General features: G+C 46.5%; 1 protein-coding gene and 1 pseudogene across 1 annotated transcript; one reads left to right on the top strand and one right to left on the bottom strand.

Moving 5' to 3' along the window:
• Positions 1–16,729: 16,729 nt before the first annotated feature.
• On the bottom strand, positions 16,730–19,599 carry LOC112895339 (probable LRR receptor-like serine/threonine-protein kinase RKF3). The gene has a single exon (XM_025963294.1). The coding sequence runs from the start codon at positions 19,587–19,589 to the stop codon at positions 17,679–17,681; it is 1,911 nt and encodes a 636-aa protein (XP_025819079.1). The 5' UTR covers positions 19,590–19,599; the 3' UTR covers positions 16,730–17,678.
• Positions 19,600–20,842: 1,243 nt separating this feature from the next.
• LOC112894782 lies at positions 20,843–21,890 on the top strand (annotated as a pseudogene).
• The last annotated feature ends 1,359 nt before the right edge of the window (positions 21,891–23,249 follow it).

The following is a 23,249-nucleotide window of genomic DNA, read 5'->3' as shown; positions in this document are numbered from 1 at the left end:
GGCGACGTGGAGGACTACATCAGCGGACTCGACGATTTCTAGGCGTTGTCTCCCAGCCGACGTCCCTGTGGCGCCCTATCCTGCATGTATTTATTTTACGCTTCCGCATTCGTTGAACTGATTCTTGATTCAGTTGTAATAAAGATATTCATTTATAATTTATACGCTTTTATTTCGAGATACGTGTTGTGATATCTTGATGATTCTGTTGTATATATGCGTGATTTGATCCTGGCGCATATATGATTGCTCGATTTATGGTCTCATAAATCAGGTGTGACAGGTCAACTCCACGGTGGCCCAGGGGAGTTGCCCCTTCTCACCTCCCTCTCGGCTTCCCTTTCAACCAGGGGTCTCCCGCCTTAAGTGGACTCGCTGCCGGGCAGAGCCTCGGCTCCTCGAGCCCTCTTCGCTTCGGCCGCGGCGCTGGGGAGAAGGTGGTCCGGTCGAGGGGTGTCGGGTTGCGGAGGGTAGCTCCGGTACACTTCTGTGTGACCCTGCAGGAGGTTCTCAGTTAGCAGTGGCAGAACAGCTGAACTTGCCTTCAACAAAAAGTAGTTGAATACTTACCAGTTTTGGAGGATTTTGTGCAAAAAATAGCTGTGGGACATAGGGAACCGCATCCACGTCTAGCAGCACTCGCCTGACCCGGATGAGTGCAGCTTCGTCCATCAGCTCCTCTGCGCACATGCGAGATGGATCTTCAGCGCCCATGTACTCAAATCCAAGTGTATGGCGTTGTTGGATTGGCTGGACTCGGCGCTTGAAGAAGGAAAACATTACGGATGCGCCGGTTACTCCCATTTCCTTATGAGCTGCGATGGTGTCTAGCAGCTCAGCGACTTGATCCATGTCCCCCCTGGGAAGTTCGATATTCCACTCTGGCCTTACAACGGGTGGTTTATTTGACTTTTCTGGAAGTTGGGGGGCATGATTTTCGATGTAGAACCAAAAATTTTTCCACCCGGGAATGTTGGAGGGGAATTTGTACGAAAGGTACTTATCGCCGGCTTGTTGTCTAAGTTGGATGCTGGCGCCCTCTCTACAACAGATGGATTTTTGGAGGTGGGTTGTGGTTTGATTTGGAAAAGGAAGCGGAAAAGATCCCAATGGGGTTCGTTCCGAGGAAGGCTTCACAGAAATGGATGAAGATTGCGATATGGCAAATGGAATTCGGGTTGAGATGATGGAGCTCAAGCCCGTAGAAATAAATCAGGCCACGGAAAAAAGAGCAAGAGGGGAGGGCGAGCCCCCGTTTGGCAAAATGGTAAAATGTGATGATTTCGTCTATATTTTCCATGGGGAAAGGATCGCGAAAAGAGGGGCGCCAGTTGACAAGATTCTTGTCTTGGAGCAACCCCTCGGAAACAAGCTTATTGAGGTTGTTAAGGGAGCACTTACTGTGTGTCCACTCCCCAGACGGCGGCAGCGCTTCTTTCTTCTTCCCATCCTTCTCAGATCTCTTGGGTGCCATTTCCAGATTCGCTCGCCACGAGTTGCTCGGGGGCTGCCGGGAAAGGGGTGGGGAGATTTGGGTGGATCGGGGTTCTCCGAGAGGGAGAAGGCGGAGTGCGGCTCTATTTTGGGGATTTTGGAATTTCTTGACGGATTGCAGATTGGAAGCACAGTTTTTACTCGGCATTACCGCGGGGTTAAATAACCAGCAGCTAGATACAGTTTTACTACTTTGAAGTTGAAGACTCATTTCAGGGAATATTCGGAAGTTGTGAGGTCATTTGGTGGATTGTTTAGATAAAATATTCGATTAATCATTTTTTCAGGGTTAACTTTCCTTGAAAAAGGGGTTTTTCAAATTCCAGATCAAACTTCCATCATTTGTACCATCACACCAGTTATTTACCATGTGGACATTTTTACACTGCATGCCACAACTTTTGGATCCTTATTTCCAAACCTGATAGATTTGGATTCAAGGCTCGGGAGCTGCGAGTTACGTGGCATCGACTACTTATTTTTTCGAATTTATTTGAAAAAGTAAGTAAGGAAGATTCAAGACTAATGCGACCCTCAGCCTGATTCTTCGATTCAACCTAAGGCTCGGGGGCTACTCTATATGGAGTGTGATTTTTCAATCTCACACCATACCAAAGGAATAATTCGGGGCATGAGCATCTCATAGCTTCGATGCAGCCAAGTAAGTACTCGAAGAAGAACTTCAAGATGGAGCTTTGCAACTAGCCGAAGACTACTTCGAAAGTACTCGAGAAGCCTGCAGTACTCAGCTACGAAGAGCTCGGGGCTTGTCAGACCCGGGGCCACATGGCTGTGTACATAACGTAGTTTAAACAAGGTTAAGAGATAAAGCCCGTCTTATCTCTTATTTAAGTTGTTTTGTACTCGTTTGAGTAGGAGATAAAGCTAGTCGATACAGAAGGAAACTACCCGAGTTATACCCGGGTACGATTTCTTAGCTCGTATTGATTAGATCCATGTAACCCTAACCTTCTGGATATATAAGGGGGGGCAGGGACCCCCTCAAAACATCTCATTCTACACCCAAGCAATACAAACCACCACACAGGACGTAGGGTATTACGTTCCTCGCGGCCTGAACCTGTCTAAGTTTTGTGTTCCTTACACCTGCGAGTTCCTGATCTCGGCGTCTCCTCACCTAAACTTACCACCTTGGGCATACCCCTCGGTGGATAGCCGGTAAAACACCGACACAATCTTCTCACAATAGTTGCTTGGTCGACCATGCCAAGCGCCTCCCGAAATCTCTCAAACTTTTCCCTATGAAGGCTTTTGGTGAAGATATCGGCATTTTGCTCTTCGGTCTTGATAGGCACCATCTCAATTTCATCCTCAAGGACCTTTTCTCTTATATAATGGTAATGGACTTCTATATGTTTGGTCCTTGCATGAAAAACTGGATTTTCAGCCAATCGGATAGAAGATAAGTTATCGCAAAAAATCCTTACTTGGTACTCTGTTGGCTGATGTAGATCCTTCATCAATTGTTTAAGCCAAGTGCTCTCTTGTGCTACCATTGTTGCTGATCGGTATTCTGCTTCAGTGCTTGATAATGCCACAATAGGTTGTCTCTTGCTACACCAAGATATAATCCCGGATCCAAGACTGAAGGAATACCCGGTTGTTGATCTTCGTGTATCATAGTCTCCGGCATAGTCAGCGTCACAATAGCCAACCAACTGACAGTCTTTTATCTTCTTATATAGAATACCAAAATTGATGGTACCCTTGACATACCTTAAAATACCCTTGACTGCATCAAGATGAGATTTCTTTGAATTGCTCATATATCGACTAACCACACCAACGGAGTAAGCAATATCGCGATGGGTTAGTGTAAGATATATGAGACTTCCAACCATTTTTTGATACATGGTCACATCCTCCAAGTTCTTATCATCATCCACTTTGAACTTCACATTAGGATCCATAGGAGTAGAGATAGGTTTGCAGTCAAGCATGCCATACCTTTCAAGAATATATTTGGTATATTTTTGTTGACCTAAGAATATTCCCTCTTTTGTATGCTCCACCTCCAATCCAAGGAAATGCTTTAAATCTCCAAGCTCCTTCATTTGAAATCGGATGGAGAGATTCTTTCTAATCCTTTGTATCTCCTCAACATTGTCTCCCGTGATAATTAAGTCATCAACATAAACAAGAACTATTGCTATTCTTCCTTCTTTAAAGTTCACAAACAAACTAGAATCCGATGGAGCAACCTTAAAATCATTTTGAATAAGTAACTCACCGATCTTTCCATACCATGCTCTTAGGGCTTGTTTAAGACCATAGAGTGCCTTCTTCAATTTGCAAACATATTCTGGATGTATCTTACTCTCAAAGCCTCTTGGTTGCTCCATATATATATCTTTGTCAAGTTCTCCATGTAGGAATGCATTCTTGACATCCAACTGCCATAATCTCCACGATTTAGTTGCTGCCAGTGCAAGTAATACTCGGATAGTTGTAATCTTGGCAACCGTACTAAATGTTTCTTCATAATCCGGTCCATACTATTGAGAGAATCCCCGAGCAACAAGTCGAGCTTTATACCTCTCAATTGAGCCATAAGAGCAAGTATTTATCTTATATACCCATTTGCAGGATATTGGTCTCACATCCTTTGGTTTTGGCGCTAATTCCTATGTTTGATTTCCTTTTAGTGCTTCAATTTCCTCCTTCATAGCATTTTGCCACTCTTGACTTTTTTCTGCTTCTTCATATGAAGATGGCTCAATAGGTAATTCATCAGTGAGAGCAACAAACCCATACCTTGGAGGTGGCCTTGTTTTCCTTGTTGTCCTCCGTAATTTTTGGATAGGCTCTTGAACCTTCTTTTGAGCTGCCAATGTACACCCATTTTCCATTGGCTCTTCCCCTTGCTTGGAGAATGATCCGGAGTGGGGATCTGCTCCTCTCTTTGTACTTCTTCTAGAACCTTCTCAATGCCATCATGAGACTCCTCTTGAATCTCTTCCGGTACCTCCACCAAGTCATGAGATTCCGGCAACGCAACCTTCTCAGGAGACCACCATGCCGAAGCTTCATCAAACACCACATTCCTAGAAAAGTGGCATTTCCCCGTGGTTGGATCACAGCACCTCCAACCTTTGCGTGCATCATCATAGCCCACAAAGATGCATCGAATTGCCTTCTTTTCAAACTTGCTCCTTAGATGGTCTGGCACAAATACGTAGCATACACATCCAAAGACCTTGAGATGGCTTACCGTTGGCTTCACCTTCCATAGCATCTCATGAGGAGACTTGAATCCCAACTTTGATTGTGGGAGCCTATTAATCACATAGGCTGCTGTCCTCAAACACTCAGCCTAGAACCTTCCAGGAACAATCTTTGCATGGAGCATACTTCGACATATTTCTACAAGATGCCAATTCTTTCGCTCTGTAACTCCATTTTGTTGTGGGGTATGAGGGCATGTTAATTACCTCCTTATCTTATTCTTCTTGAGATAGTTGGTGAACTCATTTGATAAATATTCTTTCCCATTATCAGTCCAAAGACACTTAATTTTCATATCGAGCTCACCTTCTACCTTCTCCTTAAACTCCTTAAACTTCAAAAAAGGTTTCCGACTTCTCCTTCATAAAGTAAACCCAAACATACCTTGAGAAGTCATCAATAAAAGTCACCATGTACCTCATACCTCCAAGAGATATTTGCTTCACCGGACCGAAAACATCCGAATGTATGAGTTCCAACGATGTCATCGATCGGTGCTCAGACTCTTTGTATGGTAATTGATGAGCCTTGCCAAACTGACAACCTGCACAAACTGTATCAATTCGGATATCCATTTGAGGAAGCCCCTTCAAAACTTGCTTTTGCATCATCTCCTTTAATTTCCTATAATTGACATGTTCAAGGCGGGCATGCCAAAGATCCCCGGTCTCACTCCTTCGAGTCTTATCCACGTAAGCGGACTCAGCAGAGAGGACATAGACTGATTGTCTCCTCTTTCCTTCCAAAATTGGTGTGCCAATCACTTTTACTTTTCTGTATATAGACACACCTTCCGGTCCAAAGAGAACATATTTTCCTTCTTCTGTCAACTGAGAGACTGATAGAAGATTTTTCTTCAACCCGGGGACATGATATACCTTGTTGAGTTGGAGTTGATGAGGACCATACCTTGGAATGGTTGTCTTTCCAACATGAGAAATAGCCAATCTTGAATTATCGGCTATTAATACTTCTATTCCTCCTTTGTAGTCTGTCATATCCTCTAACTTCTTGTCGTCATTAGTCATGTGATTGGAGCACCCAGAATCAATGATCCAATCTTCCTTATAGTCAATTTTTGGATCAATTGTCGTTGCAAAAGCAGGTGCCTCCATGTCCTCCTCCAACTTATTATCTTCTACTTCTTGAGAAAAACCGGCTTCAATATCCCATTCTTCTTCACTGTTAGGTGCTTCCTCCTTTTTCTCTTCCTTTACAGTAGTGGCTATATTTCCTTCAAAACATCTTTTTGGAAGACGACAATCTCTAACAAAATGGCCAGCCTTCCCACAAATCAAGCACCCTCCATTTTACTTTTTTGGTTGATATTTTTTATCTTCTCTTCCTCTTGCTCCCCCTGAAGAAGGACTTCTTTCCTTTGCATGATACTTGTCACCATCTGTCCACTTTGGCTTGAATCTTTCTTGTCTCCTAAACGAGCCCTTCTTCTTACTTGTAAAGAGAGCATCCTCTTCTTCCTTCTCGGTAATACTCCCCATCTGCTTGGCCAACTCTTCTTGGTTAACCAAAAGATTTTCTAGCTCAACCAAAGATGGTTGATTCGGCCACCCTCTGACGGCAGCAATAAATCCATTATACTCAGGTCTAAGCCCATGAATTATTATCCTCTTCATACGAGCTTCACCAATCTTCTCCTCGGGCTCAAGCTAAGATATCTCTCGACAAATAGACTTCACCTTGGTAAAATATTGACTGATAGTCAAGATTCCTTGAGAGATACCTGCTAACTCATTCTCCAGGAGTTGTAGGCGTGCTTCATTCTTCTTGGAAAACAACTTTTCCAAAGTCTCCCAAGCTGTCTTCGGAGTATCTGCATCTCTGATATGCTCTAGTAGGTCCTCCTCGATTATAGTCTTCAACACGAACATGGCTTTGCCAGCTTTAATTTTCCATTTTCGTAAAGGCTCCCCTTGATCCTTCTCCTTTGCTGGAGGCACAACCTCACTACCTGCAACAACCTCCCACAAATCTTGACCTTGCAAGTAGGACTCGATGCAGGTCTTCCAATAACCATAGTTGTGGCTGTTGAGCTTCCTGATTCCACTGCTTGCACCAAGATCTGCCATAGTGATTGATGCCCAGCGTCAGCTCCTCTGGTCCCTGACCAACAAGCTTCACAGTCCCAGACTATGCACTGACAGAGTCTCCCCTTAGTGCCTGCTTGACAGTGGCTACCACAAGCACTTGTGCTCACCGATGCCTCCTCAAGATGACGGTCCCGGACGAACCTGGCTCTGATACAAATTGTTGGAAACGGAGGTGGCCCTAATCACCCACTTGAAGGTGGACCTATACCTAGGAACACTCACTCACTCTGTAGTGGACAACTTTACAATTTCTAATTACTTAGTGCCTTTTGGTTCTTTTTGGCTGCAGGGCCGACCTTCTAGCTCCCGGGTGGCAGAGCCAACCTATAAATGAAGCTTGCTTCCGGGTGGCAGAGCCAACCTTCAGATGAAGCTTGGACCGTTGTGATCCCGAGGGCAAAGCCAACCTTCGATAGATCACAATCCACGCACTAAGTAGTTAGAAACTATAGAAGCAGATTGGGAGACCAACTCTTTTGAACAACACTTTATTACACGAACAACAATATTACACGAGAGTGTGAACACTTCTTAAGTGGCTATCCTAGCACTCATTCACACACTCACCTAGCACTACAACCCCAACTCTCTCTTATGCTTGTGGCTTGTATGTGTTGTTGCCTCTTAGTTTTTTAGGGGACAGAGAGGGGGTTCTCATATATATAGACCATGGCGACACATATGGTGATGACATGTGTCCCCTACTCTAGAACCTTCCTAGATATTTTCTACTTTACCATACAACAAAAGATATTCTAGAATATTCCTAGATATTTTTTTCACTTGCCATATAAGACAAGTGACTCTAGAAATTTCCATAAATATTTATATCCATGGTAATATCTTCAAAATATCTTCTTTCTTGCATGGTCAAGAGTATTCTAGAAGATTGACCTGCTTTCTTTCAATATGAACCTTATCCGCCAAATCCGTGCGCGCCTTTCTTAGCATCTCAAGATATCTGGCCTCGGCTTCCTCCAAACTATGCAGCCACTGTACTCTGCGTTTCTGGGAATGGTTAAGTCCATCAGGGTACCAGCGCGGCCGGTGATATTTATCCTCCTCCTCTTCAAAGTCCTCCCTTTTGCGTGATGGCTGAATTTGCTCATGCTGGGGCGGCACAGGTCCCAAACATTGAAACACTGAGACCCCTTCTGCATCACACTTCCGAGATTTGCAGTCCGGGCAATCCACGACAGTAGGCAATCAGCTCATACCGGAGTCCCAGCAATACTTGAAGAACGGGCAATGCCAATGATCACACGTATCTCCCCGCTTCTTCAAACTTTTCCCAGTACGGCGCTCATACACTTCATCCTCTGATTCACACTGAAGACATTGCTGGTACTGGTATTCATACTTTTTGAGGACATCAGAAGAAGCCTACTGCTGATTCCTGACATGCCTTACCGTGATGTATCTCTTTTCCCCTATTTGGGGCCGAGCGCAGGGATCGGCCTCTTCATTCATTGTATAGCGACGCGGCATAGGCCCTGCCATATTGATGCCAAATGTGAAATCCAATTGTCGTCTCGCAGATCGGTCATAACGCTCAACCATATTCACACTTGGGAAAGGCTGGGTGTCGACCTTCATGGCATTTTGACCTAAGATCAATTGGCCTTGTTCAATAGCCGATTGGATCTGCCGACGGAGTTCTTTGCAGCCGCTAGTGTTGTGAGTGAAAGAATGATGCCACTTGCAGTATGACCTCCCTTGCAACTCTTGTACTGTAGGAAACTTAAAGCCTTCAGGTAACTTCAACTTCTTTTCCTTTGATAACAGATCAAATATCTGCTCAACTTTGCTCACATCAAAGTCAAAACCTTTTGTAGGTTCCTGCTGCTTCACCCACTTATAGGACACGGGATTCGCCCCCCGAGTCCACTCTGCAACTGCTACTTCTTGGTCATCCCCAGAATCTTCAGCGACTTCTGCGTCGATCAATGTTACCTGATGCTTAAACGGGTCCTGGTACAATTCCGGGTGGTGCTGCTCATATGATGTCAATTTCTGCACCAATTGCGCCAAAGAATTGAACTCCAATTGGAAGACTAGATCCTTGATTGGCTTCACTAGTCCCAAGGATGCCAGCTCGACTGCCTTCTTTTCTGAAATACGGGTCGAGTAGCATTGGTTCTTGACCTCTCTGAAGTGCTGGATATACTCTGCCACGGTTTTCCCTTCCTTCTGCCGGACTTATGCCAAAGCGGCAATCCCAGCCTCTGCAGCTTTCGAGTGGTATTGGATGTGAAACTGCTCCTCCAGCTGCTTCTAGGTGTGGATTGAGTCAAGGCCTAATGATGTGTACCATCCAAAGGCTGGCCCTGTAAGAGACTGCGAGAAGAACCTTACTCACAAGGGATCCGACACTGAGATCGTCCCTAACTGTGCCAAGTATTGGCTCACATGCTCGATGGAGCTAGATCCTTCCGCTCCACTGAACTTAGTGAACTTAGGGAGCCGATACTTAGGCGATAGAGGAATTAAATCATATTCACTAGGATACGTATAGCCGATCGCCCACCTCTTTGGTAAAATACCAAATTGATCCCTTAAGATGGCGCTGATTTGGTCTACCGTCTGCGCTCCTAGGGCTGAGAGTGTGCTGTCATGACTCGGCCCGGTGGCATAAGCAGCTAGCCACGCTTGTTTATCGGCATCTACTCCGGAAACTCCTCCAGCTGCTCTCTGCACTGAATGTACCAGATTGTTGCTATCCGGTATATAAGCACACATGTACCCATGTGGGATCTTCTTGGGTGGCTCGCTGAAGAACCGGTGATCCACAGGGTCACCTCCCACATTGTAGACGACGTAAGCCGGCGAACCGTGTGATTCTGGAGCCGCGAATGCATAAGGCAGCGATGGCTTGGCCTGGAACGGCAATTCTCCTTTGTGACTCCCTAGGGTAGGTCCGGTTGGAGAGTACTAATGCTTCATTATTTCCTGGACCACAAGCAGCGCGACACGCTCAAAAGCGTTCACCAGGCTCTCGGAGTGCCGATGCAGTGAGTGGGTCACCATGTAGTTCACCTCCTGGCGCAGAGCTGTGGTACGATCCTCTGAAGGGGTGGATAGGTCCACATCATCAAGAGCGCCTTCAGGTGAGAACCCCTTCCACCTAACACTGTGGTGGCGGGTTTTCTCAAAAGAGCTGATAAGATCGGCTTCGAAGAGAGCCTTGATCTCATCGTACTTCTGCTTGTGCTCAGCAAGCAGCTTCTCGTACGTGATTGGATCCTCCCTCGACATCCCGATGGCGGAAGTTGATGTAGTCGATGAAGATGGTCCCACCAGGCGTGCCAGAATGTGTTGTCAATCAAAACCCACCGGCGAGCAGCGACAGGCAACACGAGGAGCTGGGAGGCTCCAGGGACTGCTGGTGGGCCCCGGTCCCTCGGTCACCGGCCCAGGATCCGGCACACAACCTGACGTCTAGGTTGCTAGACGTGCCACCTGACTTTATACCTGATCAGGAAGGTGTAGAAGTGATTTCAGTTAGTCTCCTGCATGCACAGACACGTTCAAACATTAGTCCGAGCCATGATCGGCTCATCGGGTGATCCCCGATATCAGCTGTAAAGAGCCGATTGTCTTCCAGTATCAGATCGGATATAAGTATTTAAACAAAGCGCACATATCTGAAAATAATGAGAACTTGCTCTGTAATCGATAAGCTAATTCAATCTACGACGGTTAAAGCTTTCACCGCATAACCGGAACATCCTATGCGTAGCTAAGCCTAATAAATATGAAAGATAACGGAATAGCAACCTAACCAGAGGCCTAAAAATCAATAGAGAGCCGATTCCCGAAACAATCCCTCTTTAGGTTGACACAAAGCATCAAACATACTGCCGGATCATTTAACTCGTTTGAAGGGCCTAATCATGAGGATATTAAGCTAAATCTTTGATGAATAAAGACTAATCATAATAGATTGGATCTACTAATCGAAAATAGAGCAATGTGCTACCCTTACACCTGAGATCGGGTATAAGGACAGCTAAACATTTACAGGAAACAAGCAACGCATGAATACAGTATGAAAAGCTGATGCATCCCTATAAACATTAAGATAACTAGTGTTACTCAACATCAACAACGCTTCAGTACGAGAAACACGAAGATAAACAAGCAGGAACAATGCTGCCCCGATCACGCGAAGCGTGATCGGGGCTGCACAGCACTTACCCAAGAGAAACCCTAGAACAGGGGTGGCGATCCGCCGAGAGTTGTCTGCGAATGGTTATTGTTCGTCCCTTTATTCGTAGTCCAAGGTACATATTTATAGTTCGGAGACTTGCCTCTCCTAACCAATCCTAACTGACTACGATATGAATCCTGACTATCTCTATCTAAACTAATTTAAACGCACACACTTATCTAGATACATGGCCAATCATGGCCTTAAAATGCCCGCGCAGGGGCCGATTCGCAATCCCATTACAACTATCCTTTGAGCCCATCTTGCTCACGGCCAACCTTCTGGCCCAGCTAAATAATGGCGATAACAGATGGTCCGTTTGAGAGCATGGAGTATTACCGGAAAATACCGAAGTCGAGGCACGATTTCGTTTCGAGCGAGATTTGATCAGGGAGAAAGATTATAGAATGGAAAACTCGAGTGGACATTATAGGGTGTTAGATATGACAGAGTAAAAAGGGAGAATGGTGATATAACGGAATGATCCAACTACGACGAGAATTTGAACTTCGGGAAGGAATTCTACTTTTTGATGGCGGAACTCGAAAGACGACGAGATCAAAGCGGTGGTCGAGCTCAACAGCACGGTTCTAGGATCTAAGGTGACTAGATGGAAAATGAGTTGAATCCACCACGAGAGGAAAGAAATGAATTTCATTTTCCATAATATATTTTCAAGCTTAAAATCAATCTAGAAAAGTCTAGATAAATCTTTTAAACCATGAAAAAATATCCTGAAGAATTCCAAAAATTTTGGGAAAAAACCTAGGACACGATGAGTCCAAATGAAATACTCGGAGCCCAAGAAAAAGATTTTAGAGTTTTCCAATAAATGGATTTAGCTCTAAGGAAAAAGAGAATAATTTCCAGAAAAATCTGGAAAATTCTCGAAAAACCCTAAAGATGGATAAACACATTGTAAAAGATATTCACATCCTAAAATTGAATATTTTAGGGTGTGAAAACAAAAGTACTCGGGTTCTCGCAGATAGGTCCGTGGATCTAGCAGAAAGAACCCTAAAAAGAACTTGGCGATTGCAATATAGTCCCTGGGCGGGGCTAGGCTGTTCCTGGCCAAAATCCAGCGGGGGAACTAGTCGGCAGCGAGGGGAAAGGGGTGGGGAGCATGAGGGGGTCGAGGGGAACCTATGGGTATGCTCGGTTGGGGCTGGGGTGGCTGGAGTTGTGCTACTAGCTGTGAGCAGGAGCTTCGGTGAGATGCGGGCGGTGGGCGGTGGCGGTCTGGTGAGGAAGGGCAGCGTGGGGAAGTTGGGGAGAACCAGCAGGTCGAGGGCGACCAGTTTTGAGCCTCGGTTTCAGCGAAGGAGAGCGGAAAGTGGGGCTCGACGGCGAGGTCGAGTGGCGGCGCTAATGGCGGTGTGGTGGTGGTGCTCGGGTGCGCGTGAGCATGGGCTCGGTGCAGCCCTTTTATAGGTGCACAGGGAGAGGAGGAGGAGCTAGGCGGGACACAACGGAGGAAGGCGCAGCCGGGACAAGGTCGCGGCAAGGGCGAGGCGTCGTCGGCGCATCGTGGCTCGGCTGTCGGGAATCGACGGCCGCGTGGCGTGTGCGAGCTAGTTGGGGCGAGATACGGGGCGGGGCAAATCCCCGGCAGTAGGCTTGGTCAGTGGCTGGTCGGGGCCTGTTGGTGGTCGCGCCTTGGCGCAGCTTGCCGGGGCAGGCATCGTTGGCTAGGTGGCAGGCGGCCGCAGTCCCTCGACGGGACAGAATAGGGGAGGGGAGAGAAGAGAGAGAGAAAGGTTGTGATTCAAATTAAATTTTCTCAAATTTAAATAGAAACTTGAAAAATTCTAAACATAAAAGTTGTAGGGAATTTGAAAATCTACAACTTTTGTTTTAGCCCAAAGTTCATTTGATCTACGGAAGTTATTTTAAATTTAGGACTACTAGGATTTCAATTACTAGTCATTTCTTGAGTTAAATTTTTAATTTTGCCAATGGTGTTTGCAGTATATTTTGTAAGGTACTAACATATGAGTGTGTTTTATGGTATATTTATCATGAAATGTGGAGCATGAAAATGTTATAAACACACAAGAAAAAAACCTTACATACACACATACATACACATGCACATACACATTCATACGCATGCATATGCACACACATAATTAGATGCATTATTTCAATGATTCTAGATTATTATGCATGATGCTATGTTTAGATTTTTCTTGTTTGGATTTTAAACACCTAGTTGTTACATCTAGCAACCTTAGAAACAAATACTGCTATTGAAAACACAAAATTTTGAAATAAAACTATTTTTTTAAGAGTTAACTTGAGTTTGGCCTAAGTATATTAAATCAGTGTACCATCTGAACACACGCGATGACTTGACTACACATTTGCATATAGCTTTTTGTGGATTTGGCACACAAACCATAAGGTGTAAATGCACCTAGTGTCTTATTTACATCAAATGGGCCTATTTCAAGTTTTGTTTAAAGAAAAGTGCCTGGGAACCCAACGGGGCTATAAATTATATCAATACGTAGAAAGGTGTTAACTCCAATAAATTTGTTACTCAGGGTACACTAGTGGCAAATAGGATTACTCTTCTCATGACAATATAGATGATAAGCAATTGGAGATGTTCACAAAATTTCTCTAGCACATTTTCTTTGGAAGTGACATACAGTTCAAATATATAACCTATGCTCTAACAATTGCACTAATAACAAGTATATTCAGAATACTTTGTATAACCAAAGTATCTGGTTCTCACAAGTTTTATATAATGCAAGGAATAAGTTGGTAAAACCATTATGTACATCACAGAAGCAGATGACCAGGGAAGAGAATGCAAGGCTGAGGCTTAAGAATGAAAAGCTGAGGGAAGAGAACCGCGAAATGGGTCTAATGCAGAGAAGGAAAGTATGTGGCATTTGCATATTAAAGGCCGAGAACGCTCGCCTTAAAGCTGAGGTTTGTAAAAGTATTCTCGGAGTCCTATATCAGAGTCGCTTTTCTTTGGCATGTTTTGTATCTTGTATCTGCATATAGGAACTGATAAGCACTAAAATTACTATTGGTTACACATAATTACAATGGAAACTAGTGGTCAAACTTATCTTTAGCAGAACATGCCAATGTCCAAAATGACATCTTCTTTTTTTTTTGGAGGAAATGACACCTTTTTAAAGAGGAAATGACATCCTTCTGAAACCCAAGGGAGTAATGGCTACAATTAGATTAGACCACACATGGCTGTTTGATAGTTTTTTCTTTGTTTGAGTTAGCTTTGAGCTAAGGAATGGAGGTCAGCAATCCTGAAAACATCATTCACCTGGGCAGCGGGGGAATTGTGATCCTGACACGGTATTAGGGCCATATCAATTTTATTTTAAAACTATGGTAAATATGGCATCGTTACTGAACAATTTGCCTTGATCTAAAACCATATGCACATGGCTGTTTGATAGTTTTTTCTTTGTTTGAGTTAGCTTTGAGCTAAGGAATGGAGGTCAGCAATCCTGAAAACATCTTTCACCTGGGGAGCGGGGCAATTGTGATCCTGACACGGTATTAGGGCCACATCAATTTTATTTTAAAACTATGGCAAATATGGCATCGTTACTGAACAATTTGCCTTGATCTGAAACCATATGCACATGGCTGTTTGATAGTTTTTTCTTTGTTTGAGTTAGCTTTGAGCTAAGGAATGGAGGTCAGCAATCCTGAAAACATCTTTCACCTGGGGAGCGGGGGAATTGTGATCCTGACACGGTATTAGGGCCACATCAATTTTATTTTAAAACTATGGTAAATATGGCATCGTTACTAAACAATTTGCCTTGATCTGAAACCATATGCTGGATGCCACTGTTAACATAACCAGTCATCATGCCACTTCTTAAAATTGGTATTCCAACATGGTAAGTAAAATTTTAGAGAATCCAAGTGGCAAGAAATTTCAAGTGCATGAAATTTACATTACATGTTTCTCCATATGCTCGTTCACAAAAATTCTTAGTTTCAAATTTCCAAATTCTGAGATAAGAGATTTAAAATCAGTTTTTTCATATAAAAATGAGAAGGGCGCTTTGGTTACTCTTTAAAGATAGTGGTCAATAATTGCACAAAAATTAAAAACTACCAGCGAAGGCACATATCTTTGCACTAGGCACTGTCATATATATCCCTAGTGATGGGTATTAAGTTGAACATGGCGGAAAAACACTTTTGTGATGCATTAAAGTCTCATATCTCAACCATTACATAGATCACCTGCCATGGCTGCCAATGTGTATCCTATACTAACAAATTGCAGTTCAATCTGTTCATGTTATTCACCTCAGTATTCTTTACATCAGAGTTGAGCCAACAAACACTTCTTAAGTTTTAGCTCATTTGTTATTGATCATTCTTCCTGCAGCTTGAACGCCTAGAAGCCATTGCTGCAATGCGGAGGAACAAAGCAAATCCTAAAGAAGAGCTGGGGTCTTCCTCATCAGCATTCCAGACTCCAACAGCTAGTAGTGCAACTGGGTCGCAGCCAGACTCAGGAGCAGATGTCCCCAAAGAAGAAACACCATCCATGTAGGCCACTAGGCCATGGTCATAGCGGCTTGATGTTCTCATCTGGAGACCCTTCAGTATTTCCACCATCTTTGAATCATGACAATGCTAAACTGAACAAGATTAGGAAGCACCAACAGGAGCACTAGAAGGGATCAACAAGCCCCACTGAAGCTTTCAAAATAGGCATTTCATAGAGGGAATGTCCATGGAAAAATAATCAAAGTTTCATCGAACTTCAGTATAAGATGCTAATGCATCTAGTTTTTATGTCATGTTTGTGGACCTAAACACAGTTATGTGTCTTGCTACTCAAGAAGGTTTGGTTTATATATACCTTATGTTAAGATATGCTTGCCTTGCATTGCAGTTATCCTGTTCATTTAACCATGCTGGTTAATACATTCCATTTATCAATAAATGTTGCTACCGCTAAGTTATTGAAGTTAGCATGACTTACTCCCTCCATCCTGAAATACAAGGCATTTTGGTTTGTCTAAAGTCAAACTGTTCTAAGTTTGACCAAGTTTATAGAAAAGAGTAATAATATTATGAATGTTAAATGAAAATAATTAGATCCATTATGAAATATATTTTCATAATTTGACGTGTTAGATGATAATATTCTTCTCTATAAATTTGATCAAACTTAGACTATTTTGATTTAGAACAAACCAAAATGCCTTATATTTCAGGACAGAGGAGTAGGAAGTTACGGTAATGTTTTCAGGCTTTCAAATACTTGCTTTGCTGCCATAAACCATCGTTTCCATCATAGAAACCAAGCAAAGCTACCACTATATGGGCATTTCTTGTTACATTGGCTCCCTAAACAACCTGAAGAACTTCTATTGCTCTAAAGGGATATGAAAGAAGTAGTACATTAGCTGGTAATCATACTACAACACCAAGCTGCTCTCGTGCACCTGAGGTTGGAGTGTTGGACCGATGGATCCGACTCGCATAGCGACACATATTAATTTCATGGTCAGTGATGCCACATGCGACAATATAAATTAATATTTATAACTCACATATCAAGACTTTGTCTCATAGGAAGTGAGATGGTTAACAGTTTCGAACTTTGATTCTCCCACAAAAGAAAAAGTTTAACACTTTGGATAAGGCATTGTTTTCTCGAATACGCAGGAGAGCTGCGTATCATTGCATTAAGATAGGGAAAAAAGCATTAAGATAGGGAAAAAAGGCAAAATAGCCATACAGACACCACTCCACACCCCCACCTCCCTATACACACAGAGGGAGGATTCTAGGTTACATGTGTTCACAGGAAGATTATCCTTGCCTAAAAAGTTCCGCTAGGTGTTTGCTGAGCTACGCTATCTATCTAGACAGCAGCTCTTCCTTTAGGATCTACAAAACTTCAGTAGCATTCAGAAGGCACAACTGTAACAAACTTAGTGTATAGACAGCGCAAGTTATATATAATAATACGGATAAACATCTAACTGAACCTCAGGATCGAGAATCACCCGTAAGAAAGATATAAATGATCTAGATATGATATATGTGACTCAGTTCGACTAGAGAGAATCATCCCTCAAGCATTAATGAGCTCGCCAGTCAATGATTACCCCAACAATATTTTGATTACTATGTTGGTAAATATATCACAGCTAATTGTTATGCTTAACATAAACACTCCATGATGATATTTCTACTTCTGTTTGGTTAATTCATTGATCTTGGTGCTAGATACATACTCCCTACATCCCTTGAAGAGTGCAATTGTATTTTTTTTCTGTAAAATGACATTGGTGCCCTTATTAAATCCACTCGCTCCTCTAATTAGGCGGTGTTTTAAGTTTAAAATTTCTTATCCTCCATATCCAGAATCCCGATACATAGCTACTGCAGGTTGAAAGCTAAATGTCTAGGAGTAAAAACATCACAAAAATGTTTCAATGAATTCAACTGTCACAAGAACCTTACTTTTCCTGTGGGAGTAAAACTACAAATTGCTATGTACAATGGTTGCCTGTAGTGTGTAATCCAATGAAACAAAAACAAATATGGTACATAGTGAATTCTAGCAATAACCTTTCACTAATGGGCTAAGATCATGTTTCATTTGGAGATGCCAGAGCAGCGTCCTCGTTAGTATGAATAAAAGACCGGAAACCAGAGGGGCTGAACAGCTGACCTGAGCCACTGCTGCTGGCTGACCTCTCAATCTCAGCCAGGTTTGCAACAACAGGGATTGACCTCTCCGGAATAATTAACGGACTTGGTGCAGAATCAGCCTCAAGTATCTTCAGCGCCTGCTCCATTGTCGGTCTTGCGTGCAGCTGGGGATGTGTGCAGAGTGCACCAACAAGGACATACTTCTCCATAACCTCAGTTGGACCAGGCTCAATCATTCCTTCTTGGATCACCTCCACTGTCTTCCCCCGCCGCACCAAAGACCAAGCCCAATCAGTGAGAACAAAGCTCTGGCCCTCGCCGAGAGAAATGAACGCTCTCTTCCCACTTAGAAGCTCAAGAAGCACAACTCCAAAGCTATAGACATCACTCTTCTCAGTCAATTGGCCATATAGTGCATACTCTGGGGCGACATAACCCAGTGTTCCGGCAACCCTTGTGCTCACATGTGTCATCCCCTCCGGCGCAAACTTGGCCAGTCCAAAATCAGCCACCTTGGCCTCAAATTCATCATCAAGTAAGATATTGCTTGCTTTGATATCCCTGTGAATAATGGCTGGCTGTGCACCTCGGTGCAGGTAAGCCAGGCCCCTTGCCATTCCGACCGCAATCCTCTGCCTCACTGGCCACGCCATCTGGCACTCTCCGGCACCGAACAGATGGTCATGGAGGCTGCCATTATGCATGAGGTCGCAGACGATCATCCGCTGGTGGCCCTCCCTCTGCGTGGTGGCGATGCAGTACCCGCGGAGCGCGACCAGGTTGACGTGACGCACGCTGGCCACGACCTCCACCTCATGGGCAAAAGCGGCATCCCCGGCCGCAGAGCAGTTCTTGAATCTCTTGACCGCCACTTCGGCACCATCATGCAGCACTCCCTTGTAGACGTTCCCGAAGCCTCCGCGGCCAATGATGCTCTCCCTGGAGAAGCCGTCTGTGGCGGCCTTGATCTCATCGTAGGAGAACTTGACGAGCGTGGTGCTGGCACTGATGGACTCCATGGCCTGCGAGCGCTTGCTCCTGCTGTCCGCCGCCAGGGCAGCGGCGGCCGCTCGCGCCCGCCTCTGCCTCACAACGAAGCAGGATCCCGCGGCAGCGGCGAGCAGGAGCACCGCCGCGAGGGAGCCAAACGCGGCGCCGTACACCCGGGGGGCGGCAACAGAGCTCCGGGATTGAGGAGGGTTGGCCTTGAGTAGGAATAGGCAATAGGCCGTGGCCGGGTCGGCGGGCCCGTGGGGGCTCGCCTTGGCGCCGGCGTAGATGGGCGGGTACTGGACGCACCCGGTGACGCTGTTGTTCCCGGTGTTGGGGGATCCAGGCAGGAGGTACGCCGCGGCGGCCTTGCTGAGCGCGGTGGTGCAGGCGGTGCAGTCGGGGACGGCGGAGAGGTCGCGGTCGCAGCTGGCGTCGATGTCCTGGCGTGCGGAGGGCGGGACGAGCGCGTCGAAGTCCGCGAGCGTGGAGACGTTCCCGCAGCCGGGGGCGGCGAGGACGGCGTCGAGGCCCGAGAGGCCGCAGGCCGAGGCAGGGAGCGGGTAGGTGAGCGCGGCGCGGAGCGGGGCCAGGCAGGAGGAGGCGCCGGCGGGGAGCACGAAGGAGGAGGTGGCGGCGAGGTGGAGCGAGAGGAGGAAGGTGACGGCCTGCATGGCGACCCCGCAGCGGGAGGCGTCGTCGGCGGGCGGCGGCGGCGCGAGAAAGGGGCGCAGCGCGGTGAAGTTGAGCGCGCATTGCGGCGGCGCGGAGGGGGCGGCCGGCTGGGAGCGGAGCGGGATGGGGCGGAGGAGGAGGAGGGCGAAGAGGAGGAGCGGGAGGAGATGGAGGCGGGACATGGGAGGCGGTGTGGGGGGGGGGGGGGGGTGGGGGTGGGGGAGGGAAAGGAGAGAGGGGGGAAGAGTGGGTGAGGGTGGGGTGGGTGGAGTGAGGAAGAGGAAGAGCTGCTGCTGCTGCTGCTGCCGCCGGGCGGCGGCCAGGGGAGGAGAAGGGAGAAAAGGTGGGGCCATGGTGTGCTGGATGAGCTGTGTGGCCACGCGACTGGTCAAAGGATGCTTTGGAGGGGAAGACCGTTTGTTTATCTCAACCAAAAAAAAGTTCAAATATCACGAGTCGAAATGTGTTACAATTTCGAAAGGTCAACCTAGTAATCTCGAAGCATGCTCCATTGCTGCTCAAACAAAATTGAAGCATTGCAAGCACGCATTTATCTATGGATAAGAGCAGCTGAAATTAATGATTTATGGGAGAATATTGTGAATTCTGATTTGGGCCTAGTTCAGTACTTCCGTGGAGTCATGCCCTTAAATTTTTCGCCACCACATTATCATTCTGCTCGCGTCACGTTGGCTGGGCAATGTGCGTCACGCGGAAATGAACAAATTGTGAGACGCGCTCTCCTTTTGATGTATATTCTTGTGACTCCTGCTTACATATTTTTGTTTGGGCCTCCTCCAACTGTGTCAACTTAGCTGTCGTAGTCGTGTATATGGAGGGAGCATACGTTATCGTGTGCCATACGTGAAAAAGGATAAGGAAAAAACAACTGTTGAAGTGGCCATGTCCCACATAGAACAATTGATGACATCTTTAACTGTTGGAGGTTGCGTTTGTTCCGAAACAACTACCCCTGTCCATCGGAGTTCCTGTAACTTCATAACAACTAGTACATCTTCAAAATCTGTTCTCATTAAACCACAGGTGATAGAATTTGGAACAGAGCGTTCATCGAACTCATCGTGGTCAAACTATAATGGGAAATGAGGAGACAAAATAAAATGTTAATTAGGTGAGCTACACACATATAGCGTAGCCATTTCAAACTATGTGGTAGGACCTTATGAAAAGGAGTAAATTAGTTCCTTGACCCTGATAAAAGTTGAGCTTAGTTTATTTACCCTTGCTTATTTGGCCCAGAAACAAGTTTCGTTTTGGTTCTGGCTCCTTCCGTCTATTCTATCTAGAGCTGTCGTGAGCCAGCACATAGGGCACGCGTAAAAAGACGAAGTAGCCTTACCCATTCGAGCGAGCGCGATTCTCTTCCCGTACCTCGAGCGCGGTTCTCCTCCTCTGCTCGACAAAGACCTTCCCCTTCCCATCCAGAAGCCGTGCGCCCCTCGCCCAGGGGCACACGTGGCTCTCCTCCAGCTGACAAACCCAAGCCACCAGCGCAATGGAGATGGCCAGCTCCGATGAGGTCCCGCCGACGGATCCACCTGGACCAGCAGATCCACACCTCATCCGCGGCAGAGTAGGGCGGCCCGGCTGGCGGCTAGCACCATCCATGGTGCTGCTGGGCAGGCCGCCGACCGCTTGGCCCTAGTCGTCGGCCGCACCAGGCAGGGTGCCGTGGGGCTGGCCGAGGAGGGCAGCGCGGGGCTGGCCACCGGCTGCGCTAGCTAGGGAGGTGCAGGGCAGGTCGGCGGCCGCGCTAGGGAGCCGCGGGCCGCCAGCCATGGCCACGAGCAGGGCGGCGCGGGGCTGGCCACCGGCCGCGTGAGCAAGGGAGGCTTAGGGCAGGCCATGCTGAGCGGCACGAGGAAGCCGAGCGCGGGGAAGCGCAGCCTTCGGTCACTCGCCGCCGCAGGGTCCCTCTCCGTTGTGCTCATCGCGTTGTCCTTCTTCAACACCTCCTCCTCAGGCCCTGGCAAGGCGGCGCCAGCGTCGATGGTGGCGATCGTGCGGGTCAGGTCGGTGGCGTCGGAGGCGGTACTGGCGCTGGCGGTTTGGATGGCGTGGGCGGAGGGCGGACTGCACGCGCGCCCGGCCGCCATACTGCTCCCCTACACAGCACGGCTGGCGTGCGTACCGGCATGGGCGCCGCTCATGCTGGGCCACGGCACTGCGCGCGGGCCTCACGTGCTGCGCGGCCATGGCCGCCGGCGCCGTGGCGTGCGCACGCGGGTTCGGCGCCGTGAACCCCACCGTCGGGGACCTCTCCAAGCCCGCCGTCACCGTGGACGTGCTCCTCGCTGTCGTCAACTACAAGATGCTCTAAGCTCTCATGTGTGCTGTTCATGTTCCACCATGTGCAGGCCCCTCTCTCTCTCTCTCCGAGTGCATAGTATTTTGTTGTGTGGACATGTTTGTATACTCAATACTGTATGACTTGCCGTCTTTGCACAACTACATATGTACTAGTGTGTTGCGTATCCTCTGTTCCTTTGTTTAGGCTTTGCATTTCGATTGCGGTGTGCGGGTGGAACGGGTCGATGGATATTGCTAACAAGTTTTTGGATCAACGCATATAAACTGTGGCTGTTGTAGCGTTTCATTTGACGCTAGGGATAAAAAAGTCATTTCGCGTTGCTTTTAACACCGTTAGTTTGTCCAAACTAACAGAAAGGCTAAAAACCAAAACGAAACTCGTTTCTGGGTTTCTGGACCAAATAACTAAGTTCAATCGAAAAGAAGCCAAGAAACTCAATTTTTATTAGGGCCAAAGAACTAATTTAGTCTATGAAAAAGGCCACAATCATTCCATGTCAAAATAATTTCGAGCAGAAGAAACCGAAACTACGAAGATCAACTAAGTGCTACACAAATGTGGCAGATTGTAGTTTTCTAAAAAAAATATGCAGAAAATACCGTATCCACTAAGTGCTGCCATCGTGGATCTTGGAGGATAGAGATTGTCATTGTCGCACCATTGAGCATCTAACTTATTTTCAACATCACATACATAAATTGATACAAATAGGATAAATATCTATTATATTCGAGGTACGAAAAAGCGGGCTATAGCGCCGCTTTAGCGGAGCTATAGCGTCTGGGAGGCTGTGGCGCTAGGATACGGCTGATATTGCTGATATTGGCGCTACCGGCGATATCACGTCAAATAGCGCCGCTAAAATGCATAGCGGCCAGTAGCTCTTAGCACCGCGATTGCCTATCTCCAGAGCGTAGGGAAAAGCAAGGAGGCTGCGCTCAGCGTGAATGGAGAGGAAAAAAACAGCTTGCTGTGGGAGAGGCAGGGAGGCGGAGCGGCGAGGTCGGAGGACGCACACGGTGGTGCGGCGAGCCGACGAGCTTGAACCGGCGCGCAAAGTAGCGAGGCAGCGCACAACAGTCGACAGCCGCTGGCCGAACCTTAGGATTTGTGGCGGTGGGCGTGTTCATCGCAATGAATCGAAGGAGAAGGGGGTCCGTGTAGCATAGCAAGGAGGAATCGCAGGGGGACAAGATCATGAGATCATGGCAAGAGTTTAGATGCAATTTGTCGCGAGTCTTGAGACTGCTAGTGGAAGAAGAAAGGGGATCGAGAGAAGAGAGTGTGTAGCGTGAGAGAGAGAGCTGCTGCAGCCCCAGGCCGATGTATGTGTGCGTGCGTGTGTTAGTGGGCTGTGGGTCAGAGTTCGAAATAAATATGGGCTGGTAATATGTTAGACTAGCTATGTTTTAAACTAGGCTTATACAGCCACAACGTGATTGAAGTAGTGAATTACACTTCTTTTAAGAAAACGCTAAATGGCTTAGCGCTGCTATAGCTTTCTTAGTAT

The sequence above is a fragment of the Panicum hallii genome, chromosome 5, assembly GCF_002211085.1.
Source record: "Panicum hallii strain FIL2 chromosome 5, PHallii_v3.1, whole genome shotgun sequence".
NCBI classification, from domain to species: domain Eukaryota; kingdom Viridiplantae; phylum Streptophyta; class Magnoliopsida; order Poales; family Poaceae; genus Panicum; species Panicum hallii.
The sequence above is the reverse complement of the archived record's forward strand: the minus strand, read 5'-3'. Positions and strand labels throughout refer to the sequence as shown.

Bases quoted from the DNA above. Each gene is read 5' to 3' on its own strand.
- LOC112895339 (XM_025963294.1), bottom strand. From the start codon at position 19,589: ATGTCCCGCCTCCATCTCCTCCCGCTCCTCCTCTTCGCCCTCCTCCTC.